Consider the following 12,206-nt stretch of genomic DNA (forward strand, 5'->3'; position numbering starts at 1 on the left):
AATGAAGACAGACATACGTCATATACCACTGACAAAGGGGAACCACACCAGGAAATCCAGATGAACTTTCACGGCCAACGCAGGGATCAAACACGGGACCTCCAGGTTTTACTCACTGATCAGCTTTAGCTCCCTTCTCGTCTCGGTTTCAGTAGGCCATCCATTGCTACGAGGCCACCCATTGATCACCAATATGTTGTTTTACCATATTTTGAAATGAAAGTTATCTTAATTTATTTTAAAGTATATAACCAAGTATATAAAGTATATATATTGTCACATTAGACTGGTGTTTTACAGTATATTATCACAAAGAATGTTGTAAATATTGCACACAATTCTGTTTTGTTTGTACATGTTTCTGGTCCTATTAATAAATAATTACAAAAAGTATGTCTTCTTATTTCACCAGATGATCGTAGTATATAGATTAAATTGATGTTGATTGTCGGGTAGTGAAGTTCCCATATATGCCGATCTTTTCAGGCCCGGTGGAGTACCCTTTTCTCCAGGTTGTTGCACGCAAGTAACTATTCTATTAAAAATAAAAAGGCTTGAATTTAACATAGAAGTGAGTAGAAGTAAGACTTCTAGAACGTAGACTTTCAGAAGAAGAAAACCCTGCTATGTTCTATACTGTTCCCAGGGTTAAGAGACCCGCGATTGCGAGTGTCGCGATGGATAACTGAACGGTCGATCTTTATTTCAAGTCCATCTCATGTCTGTTGTATCTATGACATATTAGGTAATTAGAAAAACGACGGGATAGAGTTTTATTTATACTCTTTCCTTGTGCCCCTTATCCATCAAATAATTCACTGCTATGGCCAGTTGAAACAAGCGGTTGCCATGTAAGATATGCCCACATTTTGTAAGAAATTGACGGGGAAGAGGTTAAATCAAAAGGGCTATCCTATCATTCAAGAACATTTGATCCTTAACATATTTAATGTTCATCAGAATGGGACAACATGGGTAGCCCCCCCCCCCCCTCCACCTGGAGTGCCTACAAAATCCGTACATATTTCAGATTTTGCGTGAAAAGCAGGGGCTATAGCTCTAGAATATAAGGTCTGATTATTACCAAAGTCGAACTGATCCAAGAACTTTTGATCCTTAACACACAGTTGAAGTTCATAGTGAAAAGTACACAAACTTCATTCATATTTAACATTTTGTGCAAAAGGCAGGGGCAGATGCGCAAGCAAATGGAACCCACCCATGAACTAGTGATACTTCTTTTTAAGTTTCATCTACATCGTATAAAATTGTGACCTCTAGATGGTCTACAGCCTGGGTCTGGTATTACATGATTTTATTATACTATTTTCGAAAAGGGGAGTGGCTATTTGACGGGGAAGTTTCGGTCCGACTTTGCGGAAATAATTATTGTGTAACGGTGATATATTTGAACAGTTTTGAAAATAAGATACAAATTATGACCTCTAGAGGGCCCGTAAGCTAAAAACATGATGTTCCTACAATCAGGGGATCAGAATCCAGAAAGTTACGGTCCAATATACGAGCCAATATCGAAGAAAGCCAGATCTTTGGGATATGAATATATATTTTAAATTTCATCAAAATTGGATAAAAAATTCGAACCGCTGGATGGTCTACAACCTGGGGCCTGTTTCACGAAATCTTAACTAAGATAAAATCCAGATTTTAGTAATTTGATTGGATAATATTAGATTGATTTTAGTGCTTAGCCAATCAAAATTGAAGTATCTACTAAAATTTGGATTTTATCTTTAGTTAAAATTTCGTGAAACAGGGCCCTGGGTATTACGATCAGATCCTAATGTTAAAGCTACTGGCAGATTTCGTCAAGGTCACATGTAAACAGGGTTAGGGCAAGTGATTGTGAGTTAGGGTAAGGGCTAGATCTTCGGTTAGGGTTTGCGCTAGCCCTGTTTACATCTCGTGACATTGGCGAAATCTGCAGATGGCCTTAATATTTAGATCTAAACTGAATACATTATGCTTTTAGGGGAGCGGCCATTTTGTCGGGCAGCACGGTCTCATTTTTAGGAAATGTGGACTCAGCCGTAATTATGGTGTAACGGCGATATATTCGAATGCCTTTTAAATCGGATAAAAATTGTAACCTCTAGAGGGACCACAAGCTAAAAACGCGATTTTTCGTACAATCAGGGGCTATAATCCAGAAAGTAACAATCAGATATGCGCGAATATGGAAAGGGACCAAATATACATTTCAAGTTTCATCAAAATTGGATGAAAATTGTAACCTCTAGTCTAGAGTGTCCATAAGCTAAAAATAATAAACGTACATTGTAAGTTTCATCATGCATTATGCATATATTTGTCAAGTCAGCATCACAGGATTAAACCACCAGATATTGTGTTTTTATGGTAAGGGAGTTAAAATGAAATAAAATTTCACTTCATTGCTGAGTAATTTTATTAGCCAGAAATCGCTTAGAAAGCGTCTCCGACGATCTAGATCCCCAATAGCTTCCGGGTCCTAGGCGGCCCCTGGACTCTCACCTAGGATGGTAGCCCCCCCAATCAAGAATTGCTTCCGCCAGCCCTGCTTTTTATTTCATTCAATCCATAATACGTACGAATGTGAGGACAATATTATTCAGAATGAGCGGATTTGATTGGTGCCTTTCCGAGCATGTAAAATATAAATAAAGTTTAAGGTTAAATTTTATAATTTCCTTTTACTTGTTTTGTTTTTGGGCGCGTTTGGTAGATTTAAACGGTAAAAAAAAGTTAAAAAAAAAAATCTTTAAGATTATTAGGTGATTTTGTGTGGTCTTTTTCATTTGTCGGATAATCTCTAATTTATCGTCCCCTAATCCATGCTGAAATGTATTCAACTTTATTATTTTACATTTAATTAAAGAAACAAAATTCAGCTTGGATTCAGTCCGATAGATATGAAATGCCCGAAAACATTCCTGTTTAGAAGCCGTGGCGTGGCGCTGGGGAGATTGGGTATGGGTAAAGCAACTAGAAAGTGACCCAAAGATAACATTATTTGTGTGTTTTTGCAACAGAAATCCCACTATTGAATGTAGAAGCGCGGCACGATCGCGCCACTTGCACCAGGGATTAGGCAATGATCAGTTCCTACATATAAAACAAATATCCTTGGATCAGACCTGACCTTCTAGATAAAAAGAAATGTCAGTCTCTCTTAACAAAACTCTGTAACCTCGATATATACAATTATTGATACGTATAATAACATGCGATATACCCCCCACTTGGAAGGGGGTAAATATAACGGGAAATATTTAGTGGTGGTGGTAAGCATGGGATGGAGTGTGTCTGTGTGTGGGGGGGGGGGGGGAGGGACGTGGCGGGCTGGGGGGGGGGGGGGATCCGCTCCATCACTACAGCTTTGGATGGGCTGTAAAAACGAACAAATGAATATCTTTGTTCTGCAAGTTTATCATTAAATAATGCACAAAATTATACACCTTAAAACATCGGTGGAGACATGTTCGATTGTATTATCTCGAGCGCTCGACTTAACTATCTCGAGCGCTGATATACCTCTATATAATTGATTAGTTTATTATCAATTAGTCGATTAAACAATTGACTCAGTTTGAACAGATTCATCACTGTCTACACGAAGATGACAATTCATCACGTAAACCTGAAGTAGTGTTATTTTATAATCAAACTAGGCATAGAGTGGATAATGTGGATGAATTAATTGGTTATTATTCTTGTAAAAGAAAGATATTGGGCTGGCCAAGGATAGTCTTTTATAAATTGGATGTTGCAGGCGTCGCAGCATACATGTATATTAATTGAATATCAAAATTTCCAGTTTGGAACAAGGGGATCAACTGGTACGTTAAAAACAGATTGATAAATTCAAGAGCGTTACATATTTTGAGTGATCTCACTCAGAGCCGGATTTTGATACTCTATTTCTCAGCTTATCAAGCCTGTGGTTAAAATCGGGCACTGGTCTCGCTGCTATCGAATATGATCTTTCGTGTCCAACAGAAATAAAGAACAACCAACTCTTAAGAAAAAAGATGTTACATTTATCCAAGGACAGCTGACAAAAACCATACATATTAATCGTTTTTTTGTTTTGTTTTTTTAATTATTCAAATAACCACAGAAGGTAAGTCTGCTTGTGGTCCAAAGAGCAAAGATACCGCTATTTGCATAGAACGTTTATTTAGTAACGTGTAATTTAGTAACTATAGCATGAGCGGAGTTTGCACTAATAACAGTATAATATTTCATTCCGCGATGATCAAAGCCAATGTATCGATTATTTTTGTAATCATATTTTCAATTTATTTTATATTTCAAGTAGAATCTAATAAAGGTTATACAACTTTATAACGTTACCTACAAAATGTCTCGTTCAGAATGATTCCGTAAATAGCCGAAATATCCCGAATTGACGGGATATTGTCCATTGTGACGTTACTCGTTAATCATAGCGACGTTATCTTTAAAGGCGAAAGCAGTCATTGCATGCTATTAAAATAACACGCATTTACTAGTATTTACTAGGCCAAGTAATATATATTATACTACAACTAAGTAAGTATTTGTAAAAATAGATGACACAGTTGTAAGTAGAATTATAATTACTATTATTTACTATACAAAGCCTGGAAAGAAAATAAAATATATTCGTGGGTGGAGGGACACTACCGGCGTATACTGCGCATTATTTTTGTAAACATGAAATTATTTATGATATGAAATTGTTATTAATAAAAACATAACTTTCTGGAATAGATTCCTTAATATAAAATTTAGGTATTGGTTTATGCTAAATTGAGTTATTAGTCTTGTTTTTGGGACAGTCTTTTTTTCTATCTCTTAATTCGGGAACAATATTGTAATATATCGAATTCAGCCCTGTACATATTATCATTTTATTGCATTACTTGATTGTTATATTGTTGTTTAAGTCTTAGATTGTTCGTTAAATTATCAGCATGCGGCGGGTATTTTGGTACGGACATATTATTATTATAACGTGATTACCGTCAGTCGTGAAATCAAGGCCTCGTGTAAACAAACCATTTCAAGTAATATTTTGTATAAAATGAACAAGTTTTACTTACTTGTTAGCCTCCCGAATAATCTTCTCGGTATTTTTGCACTTATTGTCAATTATAACATTGCATAGTCCTTTTCCCGAACGTTCAATTTTGCATTGGAATAGTCCTTAGTTACGAATACGAGCACATTTATATATTTCAATACGTAGACGTCCATTTTGTGTCACGTCGTTCTTAACAACGACCTGTCAGATTGTTACATATAATGTTTCTATTAGTCTTCTGGTTATGCTTATTGTACATCATTGCCAAGTATAGTAATTTATCTTGGTTGTTATAATAATTGTATCGGGTTTTAATATGTTTTATGGCCAGGATTGACGTAGTTCAACTGGATTATGTTGTTACCCATTACGTCTTGAATAGTTACGCGTGGTTTGATCACATTTCATAAAATTACGCTGTTGATAGTTATTGTCCGTTTTGTCTGTTTATAATCAATCTCTTCGCTGTACGTATTAAATAATTCCTTGTCAAATTTAAGTGAAACGGACAAGTACCGGACAAGTTGGATTCGTTATTTTAATAGACTATTTTAACGTCGAACACTTCAATTGTCAAAGAAGTGCCGACAACAACAAAAAGGACAATAATTGATTGGTTAATGACGTCACGTGATACTTTAATTTTTCTATATAAAGGGTGATCGAACGTCGGAAGGGCAGATAACGGTTCGTCGTATCCACGGCAAACTACCTTTTTCATAAAGTGATCAAAAGCGGAAAAATCTTTCTTGTCGCAATTACCCGACCAATTACCTAAATAATAAGGTGAGAATCATGCCCGCGGGGGAACTTGGATCTGTAATGTTTCGAATATAAGAGTATTGCTACTATTACCTTCGTTTGTAGTAGCCTAAATATGCCGCCATTAATATTGTCGCCGGGTTAACAATATGTAATAATCACGAACGTTATCTCCCACCACGCCGGACACCCATATTTTAACATGTATATAAATGTATTTCATTGTCATATTATACTTTAAATCCTTTTTCACGTAATAAAGGAACAGGCATATTGAACGTATATTTAGCCTTAGTCGTTACTTACGGGGTAGAGTAAATGAAGAGTTACTCCCCTTCAATCGTGGGGCTAGCTTCCAAGGAACCCGTATATCGGAAGGTTGGGCTGGGTGTTAAATAATAAACGAGGGATGGGAGCGCATAAATGGAACCGGAAAAGGAGGAAAACAACATCACCAGACGCCAACACGGATATCCTGACAAGACCCGCCTTCGGCGATCTTCCCCTCCCATTCCCACATTTAATTAATCGTAGGCGCCGATGCGGACAGGGTGTCGGTAACCTTACAAATGGTGTCAGAAGTGGGACGGAAAGTTTTTTTCTTTGCGTGATACGAACCCAAAGTCTGACCTGTCATAAGTTTAAATTAGCTGTCCGACGTGGTGGAAAGAATTGTTGTATATAGAAACGTGTAAATATGTATATACGTTGGCTGATTTCTATTGGAATACGCTCAATATTCCGAGGGAGTTGTTGGAATGTAATATGAATATTAAACATATGAAAAGTTAAATAATAATATTTAATAATTTTAAATGCTGTTCGCCTACTAGGCCTGCCTTTACTATCACCATTTATTGTCCCAATATTATCGCTAAAATGAGTTTTATAATCTTTTATTAGAGCTATGGCGGAAGCAAATACTCCCTCACCGGACCCCGAAGTTAGTTTTGACCGTAAGGAAAAGCCTCAGGAGAACGATGCGATGGGGCAGGGGGGTATATTCACGGACGAATCGGAAGACGAAGAAGTCGTAGGATCACCTGACGATCAACAAAGGAACGAGGGTCGTCGACGAATGATGCGACGCGATAGAGGAAGAGGCGAAATGGACTTCGAAGAAGCGGATTTCGAGCGTCCAAAACGCCCTCATCAACAAATATGTACCGTAAAACCCGAATCGTTTCACGGTCAGGACAACTGGGAGGAATACGTGTCACACTTTAATGACTGCGCCGAATTGGGATGTTGGTCAGATAGAACTAAGCTTTTATACAAGCGAGGACATTTTATATGAACTTAAGCGCAGCGGAGAAGTGCACGTTCAAGATCCTAATCGGTCGGCTTAGCCAACGATTTGGGAGTTATAAACACCAAAACAGGTGGCTATCAAAATTAGAAATGAGAAAGCGACAACCCGGGGAAAATATTGCCGCACTTGGAGATGATATAAGGCAAATGGCGCAAAGGGCATACTGCGATCTGAATGCAATGGCTCAAGAGGCTTTAGCTTTAAATCAGTTATATAAAATTATACCTATCGATATGAAATGCCGATGTATAGATCGCGATTGTAGAACCGTGCTTGAGGCCGTAGACGTCATCGAAAGATATGAGTCTATGGTTGGGGAGATGGGCGATAGGAAGAAACCCATCGTAAGGGCAATCTCACAAAGTGATGAGACGAGCAGTGTCGTTCGAGGTCAGGATACGCGGAAAAAGGAGGATAAGGCGCAAACTGGTCAGCTCGAGGAAGCTCTAAAACAGATAATGGCGCGTTTGGATCGTCTCGAAACCACTGGGAAATCGTTTTATCAAAGAGATTCCGATACTATGGGTCCAATAACTTGCTACGGCTGCGGTGCGCCTGGCCATATCGTTCGCAATTGCCCGACGTATGATCAAAATTATAGGAACAAACGCGCCCACCATCAGAGAAACTCTGGCTCCTCGGGACACATACAGGGAAACGGGAGACCGTTAACCCGGTAGGCCAAGGGTTAGCGGAGATTAATAGGCCGGAAAGGAGACTGAATACGGGAAATGCAAGGACGGGACACATAGGGGAAACCGATCATACATGGGATAACGCGTTTTACACGAATGGTCGTATAGTGGACAAAAATATAATATTTCTTATCGACAGTGGATCTACGGCCTCTATATTGTCAAAAACTAGTTACGATAGCCTTTCAAACAACAAGTCTACAATGACACCCTGTAATATGAATATACATGATGTAAATGGGAACAGGATTAATGCCTACGGGTTCACCAAATTAAACGTTTATTTCGGAGAGCTATTGTTTGATGTACAATTTATCGTATGCGACATAGAGCAAGACGGGATATTAGGGCAAGATTTCCTCCTCGCCCATGTAAACAAGATAAGCTATAAACGGATGGTCTTGACAGTCGCTGACCATAAGGAGATACGGTGTTGGGTAGGGGGGACGGCAAACATGATTTGTAGATTAGAGGTCAAGGAAACTATTACTATACCCCCGCAATCTGGAGTAATATTACCCGTTGATATACCAGGTGCAAAACATCTTACCGACGAAGGATACGTCGAGGGCGATAATAATCGGAGTGATATCCATGTAGTTTCAGGCGTAATCTCAACCAAGTCCGAGAAACACGTTGTCAATATAATTAACTATGGAGACAATCCGATAACTTTTAACCCTCGCCAAACCATCGGAACATGCGAATCTTTTATCGAATGGCAGCACCAAGAGCGAGTCGCGGCTACTAAAATTTCTAGTATGACTAATGGCGACCCCAACGAATTTCCAGAACATCTAGAAGACCTTTTAGCGAGGAGCTCCGAATTCTTGAACGACCAACAGCGTAATGTCCTTTCCGCACTGCTTCGGAAATATGGACACGTCTTCTCAAAATCCGCGGACGATATCGGTAGGACCAGTAGAGTAACTCACACTATTAACACCGGAAGCGCATTTCCGATACGACAATCTAAGCGGAGATTACCTTTTGGGAAACGGGAAATTGAAAAGGCTGAAATAGAAAAGATGTTAGATAGGGGGGTTATAGAACCATCCAGTAGTGCATGGGCTTCGAATATTGTTCTTGTAACGAAAAAGAATGGACAAGTACGGTTTTGTGTTGACTATCGGAGGCAACACTTTCCGCCGGGAAGAAATATCTGAAAGTCGAGCTTAAAGACTCTATCTTCCGCGACCCCAAAGCTGTTGAGGCGCTCGCCAGACGAATGGCTTCTTTGCAGGGAAGACGATGGGCAGTGGGGGAAACACAATCTCGTGTTTTCCACACTGTTGGACATGAAGACAAGGATTCCTGGAAGGACACCGCTGCACAAGCCCTCGGAATCCAGATTTCCCACCTTGGCGAAATTAATTTGTCTGGGGAGCTCTTTGACCTAATAAGACCTATGACGCCTCTACCCACACCGTCTACATCGGAAATAACTCTGGATCTAGAAGAGGATATTACATTAGATTTTGAAGAAGAGATGATGGAGATCAGGAAGAGGAAGACAGAAGAGGAAGGACAGGAAGAAATTATTGAGAAGAAACGGGTGAAGACAGGTGATGATAACGAGGAGGGCGGATTAGAGGAGGAAAAGAAACGGAGAGACGAGGAGAGATCAGAGAAGGAGAGGGAGGAGCAGATAGTAAAAGAGGGGATTGAGAAGGAAAGACTAAAGAAGGAGAGGGAGGAGGAGATGGTTAAGGAGAAGGTCGAGAAGAAGAGGTTAGAGAAGGAAAGGTTAGGGAAGGAGAATGAGCGGGAGAAGCAGATACTAAGGGAGAGGGAAGAGAAGATAGTAAAAGAGAGGGTCGAGATGGAGGGGAGACAGAATGAGGAGAAGGAGAAGGAGCGGGAGGAGCAGATACTAAGGGAGAAGGAAGAGAGGGAAGTAAAAGAGAAGGTCGAGATGGAGAGGAGACAAAATGAGGAGAAGTTACAGAAGGAGAAGGAGCAGATACTAAGGGAGAAGGAGGAGCAGATAGTAAAAGAGAGGGTCGAGAAGGAGAGGAGACTCGAAGAGGAGGAGAGGTTACAGGAGGAGAGGAAACAGAGAGTCGAGGACAGGTTACAGAAGGGTAGGGAGGAGAAGGAGAGATTGGAGAAAGAGAGGAAACAGAAAACCGAGGAGAGATTGGAGAAAGAGAGGAATGAGAGATTGGAAGAGGAAAGGAGGCAGAAAGACGAGGAGAGATTAGAGAAGGAGAAAAAGAAGCAGGAGAGATCGGAGGAGGAGGGACCGGCGAAAGGAAGTACACCAACACTATGTGAGAGGGCACGACATCTGCTGCGCCGAGGAGGAATGCCCTTATTTCCGGCAGGGCGAAGGGAATGGACCGGGGAAGAGCTCGTTGAACTTGTAAACCCTCCAACTAAGTATATGTGGCCACCACGGGGCTGGAGAACGATGAGTGGCCAAGAAAAGCTACGCCAGTTTGAACATGCTACCACCATATTAGAATTTTGTGCTGGAGTGACCACACCAAAGCCGAAGACAGACCTACTCGTGCTCTATAGCTATTTGGTCCTTCCCGGAACAGCTGATACCACCAAAAATAATAAGGCAGCATATGTGAAGGGTCAGTATCGATTTTATTTATATACAGCCCTTAGGAGAATTGCAGAGGAAAAAGACGCATCTCTACAGGACGAGGAATTGATCCAGATGTTGGAAGAGGCGGTGCGAGGGAAAAGAGTCGAAGACGTCCTATCAAGAATAGACGAGATGGGGATACCTCTAAGACTCGCCGTCGACCATGTTTAAATGTTTTCACAAATTTATTAATAATTTTGCATGTTAAATAATTCGGGAGAATTAAGAAATTAAGGTGGGGGGAGTGTAATATATCGAATTCAGCCCTGTACATATTATCATTTTATTGCATTACTTGATTGTTATATTGTTGTTTAAGTCTTAGATTGTTCGTTAAATTATCAGCATGCGGCGGGTATTTTGGTACGGACATATTATTATTATAACGTGATTACCGTCAGTCGTGAAATCAAGGCCTCGTGTAAACAAACCATTTCAAGTAATATTTTGTATAAAACGAACAAGTTTTACTTACTTGTTAGCCTCCCGAATAATCTTCTCGGTATTTTTGCACTTATTGTCAATTATAACATTGCATAGTCCTTTTCCCGAACGTTCAATTTTGCATTGGAATAGTCCTTAGTTACGAATACGAGCACATTTATATATTTCAATACGTAGACGTCCATTTTGTGTCACGTCGTTCTTAACAACGACCTGTCAGATTGTTACATATAATGTTTCTATTAGTCTTCTGGTTATGCTTATTGTACATCATTGCCAAGTATAGTAATTTATCTTGGTTGTTATAATAATTGTATCGGGTTTTAATATGTTTTATGGCCAGGATTGACGTAGTTCAACTGGATTATGTTGTTACCCATTACGTCTTGAATAGTTACGCGTGGTTTGATCACATTTCATAAAATTACGCTGTTGATAGTTATTGTCCGTTTTGTCTGTTTATAATCAATCTCTTCGCTGTACGTATTAAATAATTCCTTGTCAAATTTAAGTGAAACGGACAAGTACCGGACAAGTTGGATTCGTTATTTTAATAGACTATTTTAACGTCGAACACTTCAATTGTCAAAGAAGTGCCGACAACAACAAAAAGGACAATAATTGATTGGTTAATGACGTCACGTGATACTTTAATTTTTCTATATAAAGGGTGATCGAACGTCGGAAGGGCAGATAACGGTTCGTCGTATCCACGGCAAACTACCTTTTTCATAAAGTGATCAAAAGCGGAAAAATCTTTCTTGTCGCAATTACCCGACCAATTACCTAAATAATAAGGTGAGAATCATGCCCGCGGGGGAACTTGGATCTGTAATGTTTCGAATATAAGAGTATTGCTACTATTACCTTCGTTTGTAGTAGCCTAAATATGCCGCCATTAATATTGTCGCCGGGTTAACAATATGTAATAATCACGAACGTTATCTCCCACCACGCCGGACACCCATATTTTAACATGTATATAAATGTATTTCATTGTCATATTATACTTTAAATCCTTTTTCACGTAATAAAGGAACAGGCATATTGAACGTATATTTAGCCTTAGTCGTTACTTACGGGGTAGAGTAAATGAAGAGTTACTCCCCTTTAATCGTGGGGCTAGCTTCCAAGGAACCCGTATATCGGAAGGTTGGGCTGGGTGTTAAATAATAAACGAGGGATGGGAGCGCATAAATGGAACCGGAAAAAGGAGGAAAACAACATCACCAGACGCCAACACGGATATCCTGACAAGACCCGCCTTCGGCGATCTTCCCCTCCCATTCCCACATTTAATTAATCGTAGGCGCCGATGCGGACAGG

At 39.7% G+C, this 12,206-nt stretch overlaps 1 protein-coding gene across 1 annotated transcript; it reads left to right on the forward strand.

Annotated features, from left to right (window-relative positions):
• Positions 1-8,976: 8,976 nt before the first annotated feature.
• On the forward strand, positions 8,977-11,918 carry LOC126822522 (calponin homology domain-containing protein DDB_G0272472). The gene is made up of 2 exons (XM_050551461.2): positions 8,977-9,827; positions 9,870-11,918. The coding sequence occupies exons 1-2, from the start codon at positions 9,066-9,068 to the stop codon at positions 10,605-10,607; spliced, it is 1,500 nt and encodes a 499-aa protein (XP_050407418.1). The 5' UTR covers positions 8,977-9,065; the 3' UTR covers positions 10,608-11,918.
• The last annotated feature ends 288 nt before the right edge of the window (positions 11,919-12,206 follow it).

Source organism: Patella vulgata, chromosome 5, assembly GCF_932274485.2.
Source record: "Patella vulgata chromosome 5, xgPatVulg1.2, whole genome shotgun sequence".
Classification (NCBI taxonomy): domain Eukaryota; kingdom Metazoa; phylum Mollusca; class Gastropoda; family Patellidae; genus Patella; species Patella vulgata.

Coding starts and splice junctions, on each gene's coding strand:
- LOC126822522 (XM_050551461.2), top strand. CDS start 9,066: ATGGCTTCTTTGCAGGGAAGACGATGGGCAGTGGGGGAAACACAATCT. Junction 9,828..9,869: donor GGGAGAAGGAGGAGCAGATA/GTAAAAGAGAGG, acceptor CTCGAAGAGGAG/GAGAGGTTACAGGAGGAGAG.